The sequence below is a fragment of the Hibiscus syriacus genome, unplaced genomic scaffold (genome assembly GCF_006381635.1).
Source record: "Hibiscus syriacus cultivar Baekdansim isolate YM2019G1 unplaced genomic scaffold, ASM638163v2 tig00111200_pilon, whole genome shotgun sequence".
Lineage (NCBI taxonomy): Eukaryota > Viridiplantae > Streptophyta > Magnoliopsida > Malvales > Malvaceae > Hibiscus > Hibiscus syriacus.
This window is the reverse complement of record NW_024063016.1, coordinates 543,145-567,433: the sequence shown is the minus strand read 5'-3', so window position 1 is coordinate 567,433 and position 24,289 is coordinate 543,145. Positions and strand designations below refer to the sequence as shown.

At 33.2% G+C, this 24,289-nt stretch overlaps 4 protein-coding genes across 4 annotated transcripts; 2 read left to right on the top strand and 2 right to left on the bottom strand.

The window, feature by feature from the left end:
• Nucleotides 1-9,423: 9,423 nt before the first annotated feature.
• On the top strand, nucleotides 9,424-10,034 carry LOC120155662 (uncharacterized mitochondrial protein AtMg00810-like). The gene is made up of 2 exons (XM_039167163.1): nucleotides 9,424-9,555; nucleotides 9,648-10,034. Exons 1-2 carry the CDS (start codon nucleotides 9,424-9,426, stop codon nucleotides 10,032-10,034), a joined length of 519 nt encoding a protein of 172 aa, XP_039023094.1.
• Nucleotides 10,035-12,705: 2,671 nt separating this feature from the next.
• On the top strand, nucleotides 12,706-14,003 carry LOC120155661. The gene is made up of 2 exons (XM_039167162.1): nucleotides 12,706-13,049; nucleotides 13,663-14,003. Exons 1-2 carry the CDS (start codon nucleotides 12,758-12,760, stop codon nucleotides 14,001-14,003), a joined length of 633 nt encoding a protein of 210 aa, XP_039023093.1. The 5' UTR covers nucleotides 12,706-12,757.
• A 2,518-nt stretch (nucleotides 14,004-16,521) lies between these two features.
• Nucleotides 16,522-19,047, bottom strand: LOC120155640 (uncharacterized protein At4g08330, chloroplastic-like). The gene is made up of 2 exons (XM_039167144.1): nucleotides 18,860-19,047; nucleotides 16,522-17,028 (listed from the first exon to the last, which is right to left on the bottom strand). Exons 1-2 carry the CDS (start codon nucleotides 18,952-18,954, stop codon nucleotides 16,632-16,634), a joined length of 492 nt encoding a protein of 163 aa, XP_039023075.1. The 5' UTR covers nucleotides 18,955-19,047; the 3' UTR covers nucleotides 16,522-16,631.
• A 2,065-nt stretch (nucleotides 19,048-21,112) lies between these two features.
• Nucleotides 21,113-22,701, bottom strand: LOC120155655 (photosystem II 22 kDa protein, chloroplastic-like). Its single transcript, XM_039167159.1, has 4 exons — nucleotides 22,275-22,701; nucleotides 22,084-22,205; nucleotides 21,549-21,787; nucleotides 21,113-21,455 (listed from the first exon to the last, which is right to left on the bottom strand). The coding sequence occupies exons 1-4, from the start codon at nucleotides 22,503-22,505 to the stop codon at nucleotides 21,211-21,213; spliced, it is 837 nt and encodes a 278-aa protein (XP_039023090.1). The 5' UTR covers nucleotides 22,506-22,701; the 3' UTR covers nucleotides 21,113-21,210.
• Nucleotides 22,702-24,289: the final 1,588 nt, after the last annotated feature.

Here is a 24,289-nt window from a genome sequence, read left to right as displayed (position 1 = left end):
TAATATTCTTAAGATGTATGTATGTATAGAATACACATGGAACATTCCTATTACGATAGGTTTCAATTATAAGGTTACAAAAGGCAGGCCATTAGGCAGAAGATAAGATGACTATTTGTAAGGCAATAATGTGGAAAGGAACACATGTTGTACTAAAGTGCAATGGTCATCAAATTTCTAGTTGCTATAACAAAGGAAAAAGGTATTGACAGTGAAACATTAAATAAATAGTCCACAGAAATGCACTTTCCAATGATAAATCATGTGTGTGTCGGCTACCCGTACAAATCTTGTTCCTTTCTTAAAATTAGAGGGTATTGTCCTAAATCAAACGTGAAGTATTATTCAATCAAATACTGCTGCAGGTGCTGGCAGGATCTGATTTTGCAATAAGAAGATGCATTTTTAAATGATTCCGCTGCACGTGTTGGGGCCATCTTTCCTCATTTTTCTAATCTTTAATTAGTCAGAAACTTAGAAATGAAACAAGGGTTTAGTTTCTTGGAAATGAGCAAGTACTTTCATTTTCTACATTCAGCAGCTGGTCTGGATCAATTTAACAAATTTTATACATAAATGAGGTAATTTTAAGAAGAAATATATATAAACTGTATATGAAGGGAATCGAAATGATAACTCCAAGAGAAGTGAGTTTGAGAAATATTTGTTTACTGATATGAACGTTTTCCTGCAGTGATGCCATGCCAAATGAGTTGTTTCAACTATGAAAGCACTTGAAACTGAATCATTCATGGATCAACTTCTAAATAGCTTTTTCTCTGTAATTTTTTATTTACCCTTTACCATAAAGCTGCTATTTTAAGTCAAATGTTTTCTTTCCCGTTTATTATCTATTAAAAGTATCCCACAAATATTAATTTTTATATTATCTTATGTTCTTATATTCATATTTAAGCTGCTCATCTTCGAGTTTGACGTTTGAAAAGAAAAAACTATACGTCCAGCTGGCATGGGTTCATAGGCCTATTTACTCAAATATCACATATTTAGAAACTAATACTTAGTATTAATATAAAAACAAGAGTCTAAATTATATCTTGAAATATCATTTGGTGTCTAATATTTTAAACATTAAAATTTTAAGTGTTCGAGTATTAGTCGCCGTTAAAAATTTCTGTGAAGTGACACATGTCACGTTCTGATAATTTATATTTAAAATAAAAAAATATTTTCAAAAAACTAAATTTTTTCAAATCTTAAAAAAATTCAAAACTTTTAAAACCTTAATTTTAATCTCTTTGCCACCGCCAGCCGCCACCAACGTCGTCAATCGATTGAACACCTAATGATGTACGACCGACCAACCCACAACCAAAATCCCCGTACTTTCTCAACTGGACACCTAAAAACTACATAAATGAAAGATTTCATTTTTGGCTTTCGAATTCCTAAAAGTCCATTTGGTCGTGGTAGTCGACCGTTTGATTGGATGAGACGGTCGGTCGTTTACTGTTTGGTTAGTCATGGTAGTCGACCGTGACAGTTGTCCTTTGGCTGTTTGCAAGGGAGGAGAACACGGTGAGAAGGGAGAGGGTTTTTTCTTTTTAAATAAAAAATAAAAAAATATAACGATAGACACCTAAAAGCATAACGGAGAAAACGTTAAACACCTATTAATTTTTAACCAAAAATTCTTTATACAGTTTATACATTTATTTTTGTATTAAATCTAATACTTAATTTAACATCCATTTATAAACGCGTTTCTTGTAATGTACACTTTTTTTTAAAATGTTACATATTTTAACATTTTTGTATATTGCTTTACTATTTTATCTCATTAAATTTTTGTTATTGTAAGAAAAGTTTATTAAAGACTCTGAAAATGAGAAGAAACTTTGAATTGTTATGAAATATCATCTTCTAGTGTACTTTACCCTTAAAGCTTTTACATATACTTTGAGCTCAACAAGTTGGCATACGTGGTGGATACATGCAGATAACACATCAACTTTCAATGTTATTGTAAGGTAAATTGCAGCAAAAGATGCGCAAAAACGCAAGGTATAATCTGTTTGTCAGTGGCAACCCTGTTGCATGATTGAATTTTTCTTTTATTAATCTGAATGATTATTAGGTAGTATCCATTTAAAATCTTTATTAATTGTTAATAACACATATCATACAAACAGACATTATTTGAACTCGAGATTTGAAAGAAGAGATCAGTACACCACTGTAAGTCAACAATTAATCACTCAACAGATTCATGCTGAAACTTGTGTTGCATGCTGGAAACTATTTTATGCATAATTAGATATAGTAAAAAACAGTGTATATATAGAAATTTGTCCTAAAGCTTGTCTCTATCATTATCGGACTCACCCTCGAGAGACCCTACAAACAAACCCTAAACGCCATCGATGAAGATTCAAGCTATTGTTCCGTGTGTCAAGTCTCATCAAATATACATTTCTTTTTTTGGATTGCTTAACCGGCATTGACGAGTCGACACCGTACTCTCCCATAACTGATCCGTACAATGTGTGTACGGAGGAAGGTGAGAAGGAAGATTTCATTGCATTAAAAAGGATACGGAGAATTGAGCCTTAATTAGCTAGCCTAGGGTTGTAAATTAGACGAGACAGATCGTGAGTTATTTGAGATTGACTCGATCAAGTCTCGATAAATACTCGGATCGGACTCGAGCTCGAGCTCGAGCTTGGCTCGAGTTTTTAACGAGCCGAAACGAACTACTTGATATTCGACTCGAAAAGATCGTAAGCAATTCGAAAATATAATATATTAAGATTTTATTTTTTTAAAAATAAAGTATTAATAATATTAATATTTATGTATCGATTTTTTTAAAAATACATTAAGATTTTCATGTATTTAAGATTTAGGTTCGAGTTTGAGTTTGAGGCTTCAATCGAGTTAAGTTTAAGATTTTTTTTCTTCATTTCGAGCATTTTCGAGCTGCTCACGAGCTTCAATTCAGGATTTCGAGTTCGAGTTGAGCTTGAAAATTTTAAGCTCACGAGTTTTCGAATCGAGTCGAGCTCTATTTCAGAGTTTTCGAGTCGAGCTCGACTTGGCTCGCACCCCTAGTTGAAACTTGGACCGAAAAGTTGACCTTAATGTATGCCAACTGCAATTATATTAATTTTCTAAAATAACGTCGTTAGAGAAATGACTTGATTGTATTAATTGATAAATAAAATGACTCTATTATAAGTTTCTAAAATACGGTAATGAAATTATAAATTTACTCATAATACATTGAAATAAAAAAAATGTCTTCAAAACACTAGTTTAACAACCTTTTATGTTTTCTACCGAATTTAAAAAATTACTATTGCTAAAACCCTTTTTCTCTCCATCCTAAATAAATTGTATTCTTCTGGTTGACGCTGCATGGCCATGCCCATCGTCTTCCTTGATTTATTCTTGCTTTTGCTGCAGTGTCTTGTGATTTACCACAGGAAAATGTAGCAATCCTCCTCCTCCTGCTAAAAAAGATATTTATATCATGAAAGCAACGGAGTAATTAAGAGTAAAAATATACGCAAAAGAATGTTTATTGGTCAAAATAGCAAAGCATTGATCGTCTAGTAAACCTCTCTTCTTCAAAAATGGTGGAATGTAGTGGTAATACAGAGACCAAGCTGAGGAGGCCATTCTTGTATAGATTTTCCAGGAATTTATTTTATTTTATTAATTAATTACTATTTTGGTTCTTATATTATTAAAGCTTTCAACTTTGTGGACGATAATTTCCCCCTTCCATTTTGTGGCTCACAAACAAAGCTTATCTAAAACTCTCAAGAAACCTTCGTTTTTGGCTGGAAACTAATCCAAACTACAGCAGCTGCAATAAAAATGTGAGGTTTTGAGAAATGTAAACATATTGCAGAATCATTTGTTATAGTGGTTCATAACGTTGTATATTAGCATCTGCAAACTTTCCTGTGAGCTCATCATCCGCAAACTTCACTGTTACATAGGTATCTTTTTAACCTTAGTTGAAGCCATTGAAAGTTTTTTATCTGTTCAAATGAAGTACTTTGGTTAATAACAACAGGCTTTAATTTGGTAAAATAAGCTTATCAGTTCACACTTGTAATGTATCAGTAACTTTCTTTAACCTTTCCATTTCTTTTTCCAAACATAGGATAAGAGATTTGTCTGAAGCAGCCTTGAAGATCATGCTTGGAATCATGTGAAGTAGGGAACTCAATATTAAGGGCACTGACTACCGAAGGCTTTGTTATGAATAATATTAAATTATTCATAAAAATAATTGAAGAAAATAAAACAAATTTGAAAGCAAAAATCATGAAATCATGAAACATGGAGATACAGGGCAATAAAAATCTTAGCAATCCTTAGAAATTTTAATGAACAGAAGAGGCAGCTGCCCGTTAATTGCATTGAATGATGAGAAATCATGTTAAAATTAATAGTGCCATTTGAAAGTTGCATACAACAGATCAAAAAGTTCAAAACAAAGATGACCAAAATTACAATTAGAAGGATGAGATTAATTTGATAAGCAAGTATAGCACAAATGCAGCAGGGAGAGTAGCTACTGAATTCACCAATGTGGAGGCATCAGACATACTTCCAAATGGGGCACCTGCTGGTGCAAGTCCAGGAAGTGACCAATAGATGGCACTGTGGAAGTTTTGGGCACGGCTTTAGTGGTACCATCCTACTGGGGTGCAGGTGCGGGGGCAAAAACCGATCATGTAACTCAAATAGAAGAAGAGCTCAATATGAATTGTAACCTCCAATCTATGGGTTAGTAACTAAATTGTAAAATTTCAGAACTTGGTGACTAAAGTAGAAGAATGGAATAGTTCAATTATTCATTTGGAAATATTACCTGAAAAGGTAAGTAATTATTAGATGAAGTGAAGGGCAAAAGGGTCTTTTGTAAGTGAAATAATTAAATTAAAGAAAGGTTTATATATTAACCACGTGGAAGGGAAGAGAAATCTACAAGCTTCCAGAGTTCTCTTTCTCTTCTTCTTCCTTCATGCGTGGGAACCCAAAACAAAGGTGAGTTTCTAGTTAGTTAGTTTCTTGTTAAATTTAAGATTGGTTTATGATTATTAGATGATAACTAAGCTTAAGGAAAACTTAAGTTATCTTAAAATCAAAAGATGATGGAATTAGAAGAGATTAAAGATTGTGAGTTTTTGAATGAAATTTTGTTATAGAGTTAAAAATTAGAATTGGAAGTTGATTTGACTTGTCATCAATCTAAATAAGGAATAGGAAGTGTTAGGATGAGATTTAGAACATGTTGATATTTGCGTATGATTCTTGAATGCCATATAAAGGATATGATTTGGAGGTTAAAGAAGTGATTATTGAGTAAGAATGAGTGTAAATATGTGTATGAAAGTTGGGAATATAAAAAGTGGTGAAAAAAATAAAAGAGTTGAAAGGATCAGGAAGGGATTTTCGTGCTCAAAGTATCATTTATGGGTTGTGTGCATCGATGCACATTCAATGTGTATCGCTGCACTCTCAAATAAATGAACATCGAATGCAATTAGTGTATCGATGCATAAGGAGTGCATCGATGCACCTGCTTAAAATACAAATATCGAATGGGATTTATACACTGATGCATAGATAGTGCATCGATGCATACCTTCATTAAAAGATGAAAATAGTTTTCTTTTTAGCCTAAGGAGTAATAGTTTAGAATATATCAATTCGTATGCTGATATGTATCAATGTATTACTATGTAGATTTAGAACGTAATCTTATTCCGGAACAATCGAAAGATTAGGATCGAGTCAAAGTAAGCAAGGCTAAGGTGAGTGCGTATTAGTTGGTATATTATGATGAATGGAAATAAGACTTGCGACAAGTCTATTTCCTATAATAGCATACATATAAGCATGTTATTGATATGGGCATAATTGTGATATATTATTGTATATGTGGTATGATCTGTGTGAATGTATGTTATTGTTATGTGATTAAGATATCAATCATGTGATAATGAATTGTATGGATTTATGGAAGGTGAAGAAAGCTAAAGTATATGAACATATGTATATAAGATAAGCCATGTAGATATGATTTATGAGAGTATAAGTGATATGATTGCAAGATTTCAAGGGATAAGCCATATGATATGAGTGATATGATAAGAACCTATGTTTATGTGATATGGCTATGTGAATATAGGGTAAACATAATAATGATGCCCATGTTAAGTGACATGAGAGCTAGAGATAAAGTTGGCATGCCAAGAGTCGAGGGTTCTACGTGGTCCTTCGGGACATATATGTAATTATGTGGAACATATATGTGGTACTTCGGTACACTTATCTGGTCCATTGTATTATGTGTATGGCTCTTAAGGAGTGGTCCTTCGGGACATAGTGGTCCTTCGGGACATAGTGGTCTTTCGGGACAAATATACAGTGCCCCTAGTGGGAATTTATTCGAGCTGTGGTGACAGCATCAATGCACAACCTCAATGAACTCACATATCTTTAGTTCTCCAAGATGTACATGGGCCAATAAAGAAATAATATATATAAGCTTAACATGATTGTCATATGTGATTAGACATTTGGATGTGAATGCATGAGTTTCATTTATTGCATATATGATACGTTCTATGTGAAATATGTTGATATGATATATGGGAATGTAAGTGAATATAATATATAATATAATTATATGATATGTTAGAAGTAATTTTATGAGAAATATAGTGAACGCTATATACATATATATATATAAATAGATAATGAAGTGGTGAACTATATGATTAATGAGAATTGAGACAAATCATATAGTATATTAATTGAGGAAAAAGGTATATAAATAAGTATAAAAGGATATTAGATAAGTTGTGTAAGAAGGTATATACGTTTAAAATAGAACTGTGAACTAACCTTGCTAAATTAGTAAGGGATATGAAATTTAGTATAAGAATCTAAGAAATCATATGAGAATATCAGAGGAATCAAATGACAATAAGTTATGCAAATGTATGTTTATTAAATGAAGATTTGGTGAGGAATGAATTAAGAGAATATACGAAATTAGGATATTAGAATATGTAACGAGAATTTATGGGTGAAATGTTAAATAGAAACATATAAAAAGGAGAGATAAGATATGTAGGATTGCGATCAAAATTACAGGATTAAGAATAAGGTAAGTAACTGATTTAAATGAATATAGTAGAATGTGATATAAGCTAAGTAGTGCAAAGTAAATGATTATAAGAATATGAAATAGTAAAACTCATATGTGATATTATAAGGTTTGTGTATGTATGTATTCATTTTATGAAGTGTACATGAAGATGTATGTTATAATAGCATTAATTATTCATGTGATATTATAAACTCATATGTAGTTTATATTATAGAAGCGAGAAGAGAAGCTAAGAGGAGCAAGACAGGTCAGCATCTTCCTTACGAATATCATATCAGAAACATATTGAATATATGTATTCTGTTTATTAGAATGTAGTTGGCATGTAGTATAAAGATTTGAATAGTATAAGCTCTGATATGTTTTGTAAAACTCAGTTATGTCAATTAATGAAAATATTAATTTTATCGAATAGTGAGTTGAATTTTTATCCACCTGTAAAGGAAAATGTTTTGAAAAGTCAATGTGACACCTAGGACTTAAATCCGAGTCGGATACGGGTTGAGGGTGTTACATGAATGGTCTGCAGGTGTTGAGGGAGTGATGGTTGTGGTGGACCATAGCTCGCATTTTAAGCATGTCATTATGTGGGCACTTACTCATGTAGCTAACAAGGGTGATTTGCTCACTTTGTTTCATGCCCTTCCTCCGACTCAAAAGAGTTTTAAATCTTCTTCATGTTCTTCTCACCTTGCTAACTCCCTCGCCTCACTTTGCATTTTGCAAGGCTTATAATCCCCAGGTGATGAAGTTTGATTATGTTTATATTTGTCCAGTCTCTCTCTCTTTGGAAAGCAAACCATGCTAAAAAACATTAAGGTTAATATAATTACTTAAGTGTGGAATATTGTCTTTGTGTTTGAGAAACCCAACTTGATTTGATCTTCTTTTTACACCTTGCGGTAGCTTTATCGTGAAAGACAAATTTCAAGTAATTCTTTGGTAGTATACATGAGGTTGGATGAGTTTTCAGATGCTTTATTCTTCAAACCTTTTACATTAGTTTGTGTGAGAGATGCCATTGCCATGTGCCTTAGATCTTGTTCATTTAATCCTACTCCTTTTTTATTATTCCCTATTTGCTATATCTTAACATATAATATTCACAAGTGTAATTAGAAGGATAAATGAGACTAGATGGATCGTAAGATACTTGAATTCAATTTAGTTTGATCAACTCTATATTTGAATGGATTAAACTCGGATATTTAACGAGTCAAATCGAGTGATTTGATATTTAATAAGAAAGGTTTGCAAGTTAGATTTGAACCCAAAGAATAAAATAAAAATAGAAAACATTTTAGAAATGTATTTTTCAGAGATTAAAGAGTCGTGATGATAAATTAATGATGATAACGTGAAAAGGTTTCTAGTATTTGGGTGATGGGGTTTCTACTCCATCTTAACTGCAATTGTAATCATTCTCATGCAATGATGAAGCATAGATTTTGCTTCACTTGAGGAAGAAAGAGCAACAAAAAATGCGCTGCACGTTATTATTCCATTTCATTTTTTTAAATGGTGTTATATTATTCGACTTCAAGGATGAATTTGTATACCGATGTACGAATATATACGAGCAAGTGGATTTGGGTTGAAGAGTTCAAAGTATTCTAAAGTAATAACACGAACATTATAAACACAAGGATGGAAAACCTAAGAATATGAGGCACATACTAAAGGCACACATTCGATTGATTCCAAAAGTACGTCCAGACCATTAATAACAACCCTAAACCTCAAGACCAAAGAAATAAAAATCTAAATCAACGGTTAATACAGCAATCGCTCAAAGAGAGTAGGCACCATAATAATTAATTGGGGACAATCATGATTTTTTAAATTAGTAATAGATTCAAAAATATTTTTAAAGATATATATATATATATATATATTAATAATAAATTATAGAAGTAGGAATTTTGGGACACGTTCAGTCCAGTAGTCAAGTTTACTACGTTGAATGTTGTCTTGTCTCTTGCTGTCACGAGGAAGTGGCCATTGAGACAAGTTGATGTAAATAATGTGTTCCTCAACGGGGGTCTTAGCGAGGATGTTTACATAGTGCAGCCTCCAGGCTTCGAACAACATGCTCCCAATGGCACCAGATTAGTTTGCAAGCTTCAAAAGGCTATTTTTGGCTTGTGTCAGGCACCAAGTAATTGGCACACTAGGTTTAAGGACAACTTGAATCAGATGGGTTTTCATGAATCAAGAGCTGATGCATCGCTCTTTGTTATGAACTAGGGGGCATGAGTACGTACATGCTTGTATACGTGGATGGCATCATCATTACGGGAGAGTCAACTGAAGAAGTTGAGAAAGTCGTGCAGCAGCTGAGTGACAAATTTTTGCTAAAAGATCTCGGAGAGCTTCATTACTTCTTAGGAATAGAAGTAAAACGGTGCCATAGGTCGCTTATTCTCATTCAACAAAGCTTATTCTCATTCAACAAAAGTTTATTCTAGAACTTTTGAGCAATACAAAGATAAAAAAACCCGACGACCACTCCTATGATCGTGTCCACCAAGCTGTCACAAGATGCAAGAGAACTTCTAGAAGACAAGTTTCTGAGCATGTAGGTGCGTTGTTGTATATCTGTCATACGAGGTCAGATATTGTTTTTAGTGTGGATAAGGTGGCACAATTCATGCATGCGCTACGTGAGTTGCATATTCTCGCTGTAAAACGAATCCTTCACTATTTAGGAGGTACACTCTATTACGGTCTAGAGTTTTCACCAGCAGCGTCTGGACCAAAGTCTATATCAACCTTTGCAGATGCTGATTGGGGAGGAAGTGTGGATGACCGAAGATCCATATCAGGGAACTATGTGCGTATAGGTAATAACGTGGTGTCATTGGAGTTCAAATAAACAAAAAGCAGTGTCTTGATCGGCTATGGAAGCGGAGTACAGAAGTTCAGCAGATGCAGTAGCCGAAGTGACTTGGGTCAGTGCGTTATTAATTGATTTTGGAGTAATACAGCACGAGCAACCGGTTATTTGGTGTGATAACACCGGAGCTATAGCTTTAAGCGCAAATCCGGTTTACCATGCACAATCGAAGCACGTGGATCTTAACATTCATTTTATCCGTGAAAAGGTAATTGCAAGTCAATTTTGTGTGAGTTATGTTCCAGCTCTCTCCATCAAGTTGCAGATGGACCCACCAGTCACCAAGCCATTGTCCAAGTCGAGTTTCGAAGTTTTTAGAGGAAGAGTGAAACAATAAGGATTATTAGCTAGGAAAAAGTGGGAGGAAAGTTGAGAATAGCTAGTTGTTGTTATTAGCTAGGTCAGTTAGACTACACATGGGTTGAACTGATTGGAGTCTTAGCGAGGAGGTTAGGTTGTATAGATATGTAGTTAGACTGTTACCTAGAAGTAGTTGTCAGCTGCATGGGATATAGCTATTATATAAACAATGTTTGTTCCCTCGGACGAAGGAATTCTTGAATAAAAAAGAAGCAATTTCTGTTCACCTCTTCCATTCTCTGTTAGTGTTTCTTTGTAGTTTTCTTTAGGCACAAATAAAACTTCATATGGGCACATTCAATTAAATCAATAATTAATCAAAATAAATTCAGATTTTTTAGGACAACCACTTGTCCATCGTAACTCTTATTTGCATTTGTCATTACTCCCGATAAAGTCACTCCATCATCCACATGAAACAATCACTCAAATTGATGAGTTGAACATTTCTTTTTATCAATAATATTTTTATCACTAATATCATTGTGAAGGAAGTAGTTTTTATATAGGTTTAATAAAAAAAAGTTCCCAAGCTATATTTATTTTTTAAAATAGGTGTCTAAACTTTTTTTTGATCCATTTAGGTGTTGAACGTTACAAAAGTTATTATTTTAGGTGTCTTGACTATAACGATCGTTAAAATATTACGTTAAGTGACACATGTTAAAATAAAAAATTAAAATTTTATTTTAAAAACCCCTCAAAAATTTCAAAAAATTTAAAAAAACCCTAAAACTTTAAAACCTTAATTTCAATCCCTAAACCCATATCAATCGCCACCCTTTGTTGTCGCCGAGCCTTCACCTGACCGCAACTCCACCTGAAAGACCAATTAGCCAATGAAAAGCCGCCATAACAGGAGCTAATCGATGTGAATTCGACGAAGAATGATGTTGTAAATGGCGACACCACGTGATCCCGACGATCAATCGACAACAAGGATGACGGCGTATAACTAGGGTGATGGCAAGGAAGACGTTGATAGCAGTGGTCAATAAGGAAGGTAAGGTTATGGTTAGGTTTAGATATTTGTGATTTTTAGGGTTTGGTTTTTTTTGTAATTTAAGAGAAATTAGGGGTTTTTTTAGTATAATTATATTTTTCATTTTTTTAAAAAATTTAAAATTACCATAACGTGATAGTGTCATTTAATGGAGTTTTTTAATGGCCATTACGATCAGGACACCTAAAGTAGTAACGTTTGTAATGTTAGTCATCTAGATGAATCGAAAAAAGTTTTGGCACCTATTTGAAAAAAGTGGTATAGTTTGTGCACTTATTTTTATATTAATTACTTTAAATACATTAGTTGTAAAATTTGAATAATTAAAATATTTAATATTAAAGTTCAAAATTTTTTAAAAAATAAATACTAATTGTGACATTTTTATTAAGACAAATAAAGTAATTCATAAAAGTTAAATTTTATCTTTTTTAATTTAAAATATTAGAAGAGTAATTGATCATATTCAAACCATACGAGTAAATGAAATTTCCATCAAAACTAAAAGGTTTGAATATCTTCTCCAATTAAAAAATTAATAATCAAATTAAAGTATGTGATTTTGTCAAATATAAAAAAGAAAACCCAATAAATGATAAGATTCAAGCCAAATTGCTTTCCCCATTCTCATGCCTTTTACATCAATTCCCTACATTTTGTGCCTTTAAATGGACTCAAATCAATAGGGAGTCTCAATATTTTATCCATTCCAATCACCAACCTCCTTTTCAAGACACTTGGGTTTTGCATTTACCTTCCCAAGTTCATCTACTACATTCTCACCAACAAATGGGGGGGGGGGATACATATATTATAGTTGACAATATGGGTGAATTAACTAACTATTTATAACTATAGATACATTTAATTAAAAAATTAGTTGGTTTACAAGATAAGATATTAAATCCCTAAATAAGATTAAAGATTTAAATTCTTATAATGTGAATACAAAAATAAGATTAAAAATGTCATTTTATAATGAACCTCTACAGCATCAAATTTAGATTAAAAATAATGTTAAAAGAAAATATATATTTTATTTGTCAAAAACAAATTAGGTGTTCAAAATCAAAAGAATTGGCTTCAAAGTATATCAATGTCCATATCTAGCTAAATGGATGGCTATCGAAAAACCCACAGCATACCACTCCCCACCTATTAATACTATACTGTCCTAACTGATGGGTTACTGGGGACCAATCTGACGATGCTCTTAACTTCAACTTTCTCCGCAATATAAGCTATCCGACACCAACTCAAACTGTTTCCATTTTTGTTCCTCTTCAAAGAGTGTTCATATTTCCTCTCTTCATCTTTTACCAGTAGGAAACCCCATACTATGATGAATGGGTTCAGAGAAGACAATTCAAGGTGTTATTTCCATCCTCAAGTAGTTGTTATGGGGGTTTGTGCTTTGTGCTTGAACGAGAGGCTTCTTATCTTAGCTTCAAAGCAAGCCCAACGCTCTTCATCATCATCCACCAGAGGCAGCCATAGATTTATTCAAGGTGTTTCATTGAAGAAACCTCCCATTAACCTCCTCAAGATCTTTGCTTTAGGTTCAGTGCTCAATCGTCTAGAGCTCAAGCATTGCAAATCTGAACATTCTGATGCTTCAACCAGTCAAGAAGGTGATTCCCCATTATTTTCTTTTATGTGTTCTTGAATTTGCATCAGCCAAAAGGAAAAAAAAAGAAGATATGAATCACATGCATGCATGCGTATCTTAAACTTATTGTGTGTAGTGACAAAAGTGGTCAAAATCTGGTAAAACTGGAAATGAAGAATCTTTTTCCTGTTATCTTCTCTGGGTATGCATGACTCTGTATGTTTTGCTTGGGAATATCATTTGATGCTAATTGGAAGATATGTTTGATTGGGAACAATGAATGCCATTAATAATTCCTAGGAAATCCTATGATTTTTTCAAAGGCAATTTAAAATGCATCCAAATCTGCAGATAATTATGTATATATGCATAGAAAATTTTGGTAAAGATGGCTTTCCTTTCACATTTTTTCCTCTTTTTTTTCTGGGACATTGCTTTAGTTTTGCACTCACTGTTAGTATATAGCTGACAAGCTACAAATATGGTTGATGTACTAAAATACATACACTTTACCATTAAAAAATAATAAAAGCTGTTACTTTTTCCTTTGCTTTTTATTTTTCTTTTAGTACTTTTTAGTTGTAGTAATCTTCTTTTGAAACCCTTTGTTCAGTGTCCAAGTTTTACTTTTGCAGATTCCTTTATCTCAATCAAGTTTGAAGAGAATGGTGTTGGTTCATGGGAAAAGGATACGGTTTCTAAGGTCTCTTTTGAGCAATGCAACATGTCGTGTAACCCAACCTTGACCAAGGGCATGGAGGTCACCAAGGAGACCAATAAGAGCGTGATCGAGCATGCGAAACCACGAGCCTCGCTTAGGTGGCGGAAGCGGATTGGCCACTTGTTCCAGCTCATAAGGTGGAAGAGGTCCAGCAAGGCCAACGGATGCCAAATGGGCAGCAGCAAGGTAGATGGTGTGAAAGTGATGAGAAGGAAGGGATGGATGAGGACTCTGACAAAGTGGACCAAAGAATAAAGACATGCTTTTGTATAGAAAGGGACACTAAAGCTTTGCTTTTTCTCTCCTCCATACCAATTTGTGTGTTGGGGCTCTCTCATATAATTGAGCTATGGGTAAGAGTCAAAATATACTTTATGCTATCCTTGGCTTAAAGTTCATTGGCTGCTTCTATTCTATTCTGATTTTCTGATCAACAAAACCAGCTGTAAAAGGATTGTTTTACAATGTGCCACTCATTTCAGATTGGTTTAGGACATTCTTTATACAAAAAGAAATATTTGTATATTTTTCTCTCCATACCATACTTGGAGTCCCCATATCTTTCTTATGCACAAAGTGAGGAGCATTGGAGCATAATTTCACAAGGCCAACATGTCAGTCATTGAGCTGCTGCAAAGTTGCCAGCAGGGCCCTTTGATTGTTCAGAAAGACCCTTCAGTGTAAGGGAATTTGTCCCAAATTCTAAATCTCCAGCAAAAGGACCAGTGCAATTAGGACCACAATGGGTGTTGAGAAAAAGGCTAAAATGGAGTGGTCGAAAATGACAAGACATAAATCTTAACCCCCACCAGCCCTCCTTCATCTCCACCATTATCAAAAGATGGTAATGATGAAGATGGTGAAAGAATCATGGCTGCATTTTGTCTCAAAGAAAAGCGTCTCTAGATTTTCTTTTTCAATCAATGTTGAATTGGAAACCATAGTAGCCATACATTAAGGTCAACTCTTCGGTCAGTTTCAACTTCCGTCAAACAAGTCATTGATAATTTGTTTTCACTCTCTTTTAAAATTTTATAAATTTATTCTTCTAACTTATAATCGTATATCCGGCCGAGGGGTGAAGTGGCTAAGGAATTTAAATCATTACGGGAAGAGGGGGAGGGGAGGTTGAGTGTTGTTGAGGAAGAGGACCCTTTAAAATCTTTCATCCACCTAACCCAAAACATAGAACATGGCCAGATGGCGTGACCAATAAAAGAGCAGCAGCTTTAATTTCATTGGCTTCATAAGAAGGGAGGGCTAAGCTAGACTCGGCTTGGTTTTTCAACATTTAAAGTGGGGCTAGCCGGCTAGGCCTAGGATCGGTGTGGGTTGGCTTTTTCTTTTGCGAAGCTCTCAAGTCAAACATACTTTAAAGAGGCACATTCTGTTGACACACCTCACATAGAGATCTGAAACTTCTAAACAAAATATTCATAAATTACATAGAACAATGTAACAACTCGCTAGGCAGGGCATCTTCCTATACTTTTCTCTCTCTCTTTTTATGTAGACTTTTATATTTTATAGTCAATTATATTTAAAGCTAAATTAAATTAAAGCCTACAAGTGAGATAAAATTCTCCAAATATTATCTTTCTTATTTGTAAGGCTTAAACTTAAAATATTACTTAAAAGATCTCAATCTCTTTATCATTTAAATCAATATATGACCTTAACCTTTCTTTTTCTTTTAACTCTCCTCTTGTATTTCAAGGAACAAAACAAAAGTTTCCCTCTAAATTCTTTATTATACATATTTAATGAACTTAAAGTATAATCTTTTAAATATATAAAAATAAAGGTTTGATAGTATATGAGGCCCTTAGTTTTTTAATGTCACCTTTAAACTGAAAAGGAAAAAAATCGATTCTTTAACCAACATAATCGCATATGACTGTTACGATGTTGACATGATAATTTACAGTATTAATGTGATAGTCCATAGTGTTGATGTGGCATTCCATGATAGATAATAATGAGATAGTGGCTAAATTTGTTTATTTTATCGAATTTGAGGACCAAATTGATTTTTTAGAAAGTTTGATTGTTTTTTTAAAATAAAAAATTATTTTAAATTTTAAGTATAAATTATTTAAATATTAAAATATTAAAATATGCAAATACTAAAATTAAAAATTAAATTATTAAAAGAATTTAAAAATACTAAAACTCTATTAATTTTTTAAAAAAAATATATATCATAAGCTATAAAATAATAAATTATTAAAAAATAAAAATATTATAAATATTAACGAATATATATTATATATAATATATACATGTAACATATATACATAAAAATAATTTAATCATATTTATATAGTTGAACTACCGAAACCAGTATATCTTTTTATTTCCTATACATATCGATCATCAATACATATGTTATTCACTTTTATATCATATATTTATGTATATTAAATACGATTTCATTATCATTCGGTTATGTCATCAATTCTTATCTAAAACATTTTTATTAGATTAATTCAGATTTACGATTTTTTACTTAAGTATTATAAAACAAATTAACTTCACCAAAATTTTGGTTAGAAATTAAAGCACCCAACATCTTCAGAATCTGGTTGTTATGTGAGTACGGTCTGGGACATTTTGTTTCGTATGCCTTGGATTTGATTCAATTCAAAAAGAGATTACATGAATATGATACATTTAAACCTTGGCTCAACTCCTTTCAAACACTCCCAATCACCTGCCATGCAGAATTCAGTTCCTTTTATGTACATTACTTGCCATATTAAGACCATGTTCAAGAAAAATAAATAAGAGAAGACGATGACTTGAAGCAACCCACAAGAAAACTCAGTATAATGAAAGTGGAAGACCATAAACGATGTGATTGAGATACAACACTCGACTAAATCACATAAATGGTGGAGTGCCAAGTTCTTGAGCCGATGAGGGCTGTAGGGCACGGATTCTGACATCATATCTTCTATGGCTAGAAGCTTCACTACCAGAGGCTGTATCGGATTTGTCTAATACAAGGGCGTAGCCTGAAGTTTTGTCATCATGAGCATTTCCAATGTGGTTGCCACACTTGCGGCAAAGGAGTTTGGTTCTATGGCAAAACAAGCTCCAAGAGTGCCTTGAAAAGTAGGGAATGCATTGGAACTCGTCGACTTGTGTAAACCTGCTCTCATCTATACTGAAGAATGATATAATCCCTCGTTTTATAGATTTCCTATATTTGGAGCCAATTGTTGCGGTGATTCGCCTAGAAGAACTCAGGTTTAGTTCATACCCACAAGAACCACAACTGCATGAAAGAATTGTTTCCACCATTTTATACCTTCATAAATTGTAATGATTATAAAAACTTCCAACTAAACTACTATGCAGAGTGTTAGAAACTCAAAAGGCTTTGCAGTTTCTTTATATATAAAGTATATATTTGCTTACGTTGCTTTACAGAGGGTCATTCACTATCTATCACTGGAAACAAGGAGACTAGAGTTTCAACAAGTGTTTGAAGATGACATGGTAATGTGCAATATTTGAAGGATCAAAGGGAATTTTCCGCTAATCGACTCTTTCTGAGAACTCATCGCAATTTCGTAAAGAAATTTAGAATTAAGAATTACTACGACTATACTTCTCAATGTCACCAACACCTTGAAGCAGTGACTGAGGCTCTCTGTTAGTACCCAAGGATTAGGATTCAAACTCTAGAATCATCATCCCTTTGCCATATCTTAAAACATACCAAAAAGAATCCTCAATGTCAACTACTCAAATGTAAGTGTGCTTAGCTTACAATTTCATATGCCAAAGTAATAGGAAACTCTTTCATTCCTATTTAGCCAAAAAAAAAAAAAAAACTCTTTCAGTCCTAAAAGGCTCTTGATCTGTTAGTCAACTAAAAGTAAATGAAAACCAACATGTCTACATGAGTTCATAATCTGGATTTAATAATCTAGGTCAAACAGACCATATCAATTTAAGAACTTGCCGTGACTATGAAAGCCGAGTAAATCAAATTACAACTCAACAAACCATAAAAATTGAATCTTCAGGTGTTTTATTACTACGTCCACCAAGTACCAACCATCAAGCAAGGCAGAGAATTTAAGGAGGCAAGGTTAACATAAATGCAAAATAACATAAATAATCATTTCAGTCCATTAGCAATTCAACATCCTATTTTTCTTGGATAAATTTTGTTTTATTCATCCAAAAGAACGTCCAGTTCAAATAAATTTTACGACCACCACACTACAGCAAATAAAGAAATAAACCAACAGCAAATTCAAAAACCAAACCAGTCCATTAGCATCCTAATAAACCCCTAACATAAATAAAAACTGAGTTATTTGAATTCAGATGTGAGGTATATGTCCGACACATGTATGTTTAAATTTTACAAAGCTTTTCAACAAAATCTTTGGAAGATTATACTACGGTGTTGGATATGAGTGTCAACAGCAGATATTTCCAAAAAAAAAAAAAGGGAGTAAATCAGATGTAGAAAAGCAATACCTATTAACAGCCAGAATACTATCGGAAGAAAAGCAAAAACAGAGAAGCTCATTCCCAACCCCATTTCCCCCAACCCATAACTCTTAATATTGATCAAAGCAATTACTGTAGCAATAGCTTCACCATGGTAGTAGTTCAGCATCATATTTTGCACAGAAATCGCCGTAAGCCAATTTAACCAAGACAAATAAGCATATTCTTTTGGTATACCCAAAAAATTATTTCCTATTTTTCGTTGTCACCCCCAAACGGTCCCTTCTACAATCAAGTTAATTCTCAACAACGATTCTCTTCTGATCAAAAGCTCATTCAAGATTCAGCCTTGTACTCCAATTAACAGTTAATAATGAACTCTTTATGAACCTAAACCAGTCCCCTGGTTACAATCAATGAAGACAAAAAAGTTAAAAAAACAGAAACTTTATTTAAGACAATTAGGCATAGTCAACAACGCAATCAATTACCATAACAAATAAGAAAAAAACAACAAACCCAGAATCAATAATCTCATATGAAACAAAACCAAGAAATCAAAATTCAAAATATTAAGCATCCAATTAAAGAAAAGAAAAGAACCAACTGGAATCCCGAAAAAAGAAAAATCAACCAACCTGTAAGCTACATGTCTTAGAGAAGCGGAGGAAACAGAGTGACGGAGATTTCCATTGACCTGTTGAACATCGTTCACAAAAACCGATCTCTCCATTATTCCTTCTTCTAAAAAAATCAACAGCTCTGACTCGGATGACGGTGCTAAAAAATACCGACCTTTTAGTAATAACCGCTGAGTTGATGACGAGGGAAGATTTGTCCGCTCTAGCCTCAATCGGGGTGGTGTTAAAGGCTAAATTTTCAGGGCTTAGTAAGGAAAACTTAATGAGAATACAAATAATAATTAAAGTATACAAAATGATACCAGATTATAAAATATTGTTTTATTAAGATCCTTGATCATTAAAAATTTTAAAATAATTTTCTAATTATAGAGCGTTATTTTATTAAGTATATCGACTATTAAAAATTATAAAATAGTCATCCAACTATTTATTATGTTCCAAGCTCATCATGTTTCGTTAAATTTGATGGTTGTCTGAGTTAGACGTTAATATGATGACTGAAATATAATATTTGTTTAATATTTTATGATCATTATTTATCATATTACAGTTAGCAGATTAAAGTTCAACTTAAAATGTCATAAATATTTTAACGGAAAATGATGAGTTTGAAATATAATGAATAGTTAAATAAATATTTTGTAACTTTTAATAGGCAAGAGACTCAACAAAACAATATTCTATGATTAAATGATCATTTGTATACTTTATCCTAATAATTAACGGTTCAATTTTAAGGCCAAGGCTCTTATTAAAACAAGAGAATATTTTTCCGCTCCTCCAGGGGTGTTTCGTTTTTTTGCTTTTTAATAGGATAAACTACATTAGATATCACTTAAGTATTATATCGTTTATATCATTGAATTTTTAATATTTTCAATTATAATATTAAATTTTGATTTATAATTTAAATTATGCCACTAGACTATTAAAATTCAAATGTTGTGATAAAGAAAACGACGTGGTTTTGACGGCGACTATTAATGTCTAAAATGATATTATTTTAGACACTGAATTTTAGGGGTGTATAGATTATGCATTATACTTTTCTAGTCACCCTCTAATCACTATCTGTCATTGACCATCTTTCGCGACAATATCGATTCCAAAAAATTTCATTTCACTCCTCTTTTTTCTTAGTTTTTCTACAAAACCAATTCAATATCGATGAAATTAAATAAACAAAAAAAACCTATAATTTTTAGGGGTTTAGCATGTTTTCTTTTATTTGAGGGATCTTGGATGTTTGTTAAAAAATCTAAATAGTGAGAAGTATTATTTCAAGAAGATGAATAAAATAACATACCTTAAAATTATTCTCATCAAACCGTCATCAAAAGAGATTGAAGTATTAGCACGTCAAACTTTTAAATAGATTTTCGTCGATTTTGAGTGGGTTTCATATAAAATAAATCATAGGAGAAGAAAGAGGATATGAACATTTTAATATTGACCTTGCCTTAAAAGATGATCAGTGACCAGGCAATTATTGACTATCGATGACGGTTTAAAAATGTAGGTCAAAAAAGAAAATATTCAAAAGTTTAACGGCGAACTTGATACATCCTAAAGTTCAGTACCTAAAACGATGTCATTTTGATATCAATAGTTATCACTGACATAACATTATTTTGTCTGCTGTCAACATATTGACGGAAGATCTGTACATATTATTGATATAATCTAAGTTAAAACTAAAGTTTAATAATATAATTAAATGAATTGAAAGTTCAGTAATATAAATGATACCACGTAAAGTTTAGTGGCATATGACATAGTTTATTTATTTTTAATATTTTAGTGGCTAAGGAGGGAATAAATAAGTAAGCATAATAAAGTCATCAACTTAGATTTTACAAGCATCGATGGCTAATGATTGAAGTGATTGGGTTTGATCACCAATCATTTGACTTTTTTTAAGGAGCAAGCATTATTGATATTGTCCTTGATTAATGATTACTATAGTCTGCAGAGGATTTAGGTGGATTATTCTTTTAATATGCATGTCAAGGCAGCCCTTTAATAATTGTAAATGTAACATAATTTGAGAAATGATAATAATAATAATAATCATCATAATGAAATCACACACAATATTTGTTAATTTCCACCTTTTTTTTTACTTTGGATTTCAAAACCTAATTGATTATATTTTACCAGTTTTAGGGAACTATGTTGGGGTATTCTTCAAGGTTATTGGAATCTAAAATCATTTTCATCATTTCCCCCCACAACATTGTATGATCATTTTTGTTTAAAAGCAATGCAATTCATTGATGCAAAGGAAGGGGAAAAAGAGGGAGAGGAAATTAGATGATGTTAATTACAAATTACATAGGAAAAATCTAGTCTTCTTCTTCATCAGTTATAAATTTACCAGTCCCGGGATTTATAGCAGCAGCAAAGAAGAAGGCAACGTTGAGCAACACAAGGGGTTCAATGTCGCTGATAGGAATCCCTGTCTCAATGTTTAGTTGTGCCAGTGCTCCTTTCCCTGTTATAATCTCTCCTATCAATGAGAAGGCAATCCCCAGCTGAGCCAATCTCCCCACAAACAGCTCATTTGCCTTTGTGAACCCAAACAATGGACCTGATCAACACAAAACAAATACCATATTTAATAAAATTTTGATCATTGCATGTATAAACTCTGTTGAATTTGGTAGCACAAGTTGATGTTTACCTCCTTCCTTGAGGCCCAAGGCACTCCTAATGCCTTTCCCAGGAGGGATGACTGCCCCTTCAATGCCTGTAGCAGGCTCGTCAACGAATCGACCTCGGTCTCCCAAAGCTCCGATCGCTCCAAGGAGGGTGAAGAGGATGAAGAAGAGAAGAAGGGGTTCAGCTTCATAAATTGGAATGCCTGTCTCCAGGTTCAACTGTGCTAGAATTCCTTTTCCTGTTATTGCTTCTCCTAACAAAGGATGCCTGCATACATGAGTGCACCATAACCCCCATGTTATTATCAATTGTGAGCAGGATTCAAATTTCACACAACCTGAGATTTCTATTTTCTAACAAAACAACAGCACCAACCCTCAAAATACAATGTATTTGAACAATTAATGCTGCAAATAAAACCTCTTGAGTCATCAGTTAATCATAGAATGAGTCGTTTTTATTGTGCTAACTACAAGCAGCATCACAAAAATGAAATCATTCAGGCAAATTGTCAAACAGTTGTATGTAAATAGATACAAATATTATTGCAGAATTTACTTACAGCAAAGCCAATCATGGCAACACGTCCAACAAAGAGCTCATTTTGCTTGGTGAAACCAATCCCTCCAGATGTTCCAAAGATTCCATCTTCAACCTTTGGCTTCGGCTTCGGTGCAACCTTTTCAAGTACAAAAATGGGTACAATTCAGAATCAAGTTAAACACCATTAAAATTAAAAAGAAATTACCTTCTTGCTGGGAGCTGCTTTGGTCTTTGGTTTGAAGATTGCAAAAGTGGTGAAAGCTCTTGATGATGATGAAGCAGCAACACTGTTGGAGAGTGGATTGAATAAGAAATGAGAGAAAGGTTTAGGCATTAAGCCTTGAGCTTGGAAATGGAGGAAAGGGTGGTGGTCTCTCTTCAAATTCAGAACATGGCTTGTTGAAACGCTGGACATTACCAGCATGGTTTGAGCCATTGGTTGTAAATCTGAAGAGATAAGTTTGGTGATGAAGAGAAATATTTGATGTTCTCTTTTACTTTTTGGTTTGATGCTTTTAGATTTCGAATTTGTGCTTGTAAATGAGCGGAGATGTAGATGTGGATGTGGTGAGACGGCTGGTGACGGGCTATGAGAGTGCCCACGTCCTTCTTTACATGTTTTTTATGGCGGCAGATTATTTCATTCGTAAAATTCTACCACGTGACGTGTCAATGTTTGGTAGGAGAAACAACATCCAATGGCACCGCCACCATTGGAAAGAAGAAGAAAAAAGTTGAGCGGCACTACACAGGATAAAAAAAAATGAAATTGCACGCATCTCGAGAAACCAGAAAATTTAATCGGTAACTTTGCAGGGGCTATCTCATTGGATTCCTTCCTTCCACTACTGATAGAACAAGCAACAGTTTTAAAAGCAAAGGCTGAGAGACAGATTACTGATAGAAAAAAAAATAGCTTTGCTGAATATTCTTCTTCTTCAAATGCAGCTGTGTTTTTCAAGACACCTGTGAAGAAATTAACAATGAAAATTTGCATTATAAGCCTCCCACTTCCCCGTATCCATTTCCCCTCTGGGTGGAATAAGGCCAGCTCCATTTCAAAAACTATACTAAAAAAGAAGGGACAAATTCAATTAAAGATTCTTTTTCTAGAGCAATGAAAAGCTGAAAAAGGTTGGTTTTTTAATTTGAAACTTCCAACTCTTTCAACTAGGGGTGTATTCGGTTCGGTTCGGTTCGGTTTTTTATCAAAAATTGAACCGAACCGAAATAAACGGTTTTTCAATATTTAAATCGAAACCGAAACCGAATAGTTAAAAAACTGAAAAAATCGAACCGAAACCAGTTTTTTTGGTTCGATTCGGGTTTTTTAACGGTTCGAGTTTTTCGGTTCGGTTCGGTTCGATTTTTCGGTTTTTCGGTTTTTCAATAAAAAAATCACTTGAAACTATAATTTTTTTTACAAAAATTACCTATTCGGTTCAATATGGAACAAATGGGTTTCATATGGAAAACCCGAACCGAACCGAATCAAAAAAATAAAGTTTTTAAATCGAACCGAAAACCGAACCGTTTAAAACTAAATCAAATCGAACCGAACCGTTTTACTCGATTCATATCGATTTTTCAATTTTTTCGGTTTCGTTGCTCAACCTACTTTCAACTCATTACTAATCACATGCTGTCATCTGGGTTTTTTTTTTTAAATTCTTTTGGAAAAAACGAATAAAAAGGAAAAGAGAAAGCCAAAAAATAGAAGCCCACATTATCTGAAAACTTGTTCTTGAAGTGTTTTTCTTTAGCTGACTGGTTACCGACATTCTCAGTTCTTTTCCTGCAGCGTTTGCTTTAATGATCTCCCCCCCCCCTCTTAAAACTAAGGTTTAAAATCTGAACTCAAGTTTTGCTTTTCTATTTCTGTTATGGTGGTTTTAAAGTTTAAGATTCTTTCTTTCTTTCAAAAGGTATTTGATTTTGGTCAGTGCAGCTGCTTCGACTCCTTCAACTTGCTTTAATATCATTTCAAAGGTATTTAAAACTGTTTTTACTTGATATCTTAAGTTGCTTTAATATCTGGGTTTTACTTAGTTTGTGCTGAAATTTAAAGAAGAGGCTTTGGAGCTCTTTAACTTTCAGCTACCTCAGGTTTGGGTTTTTAGTTTTCTGGGTATTTCTTTTCAGATACTTTTATCATTGATTGTGATCTTGGTAATGGGTTTTGCTTGAATTATTTGAAGAATGAGATGGGTAGTTCTAGTT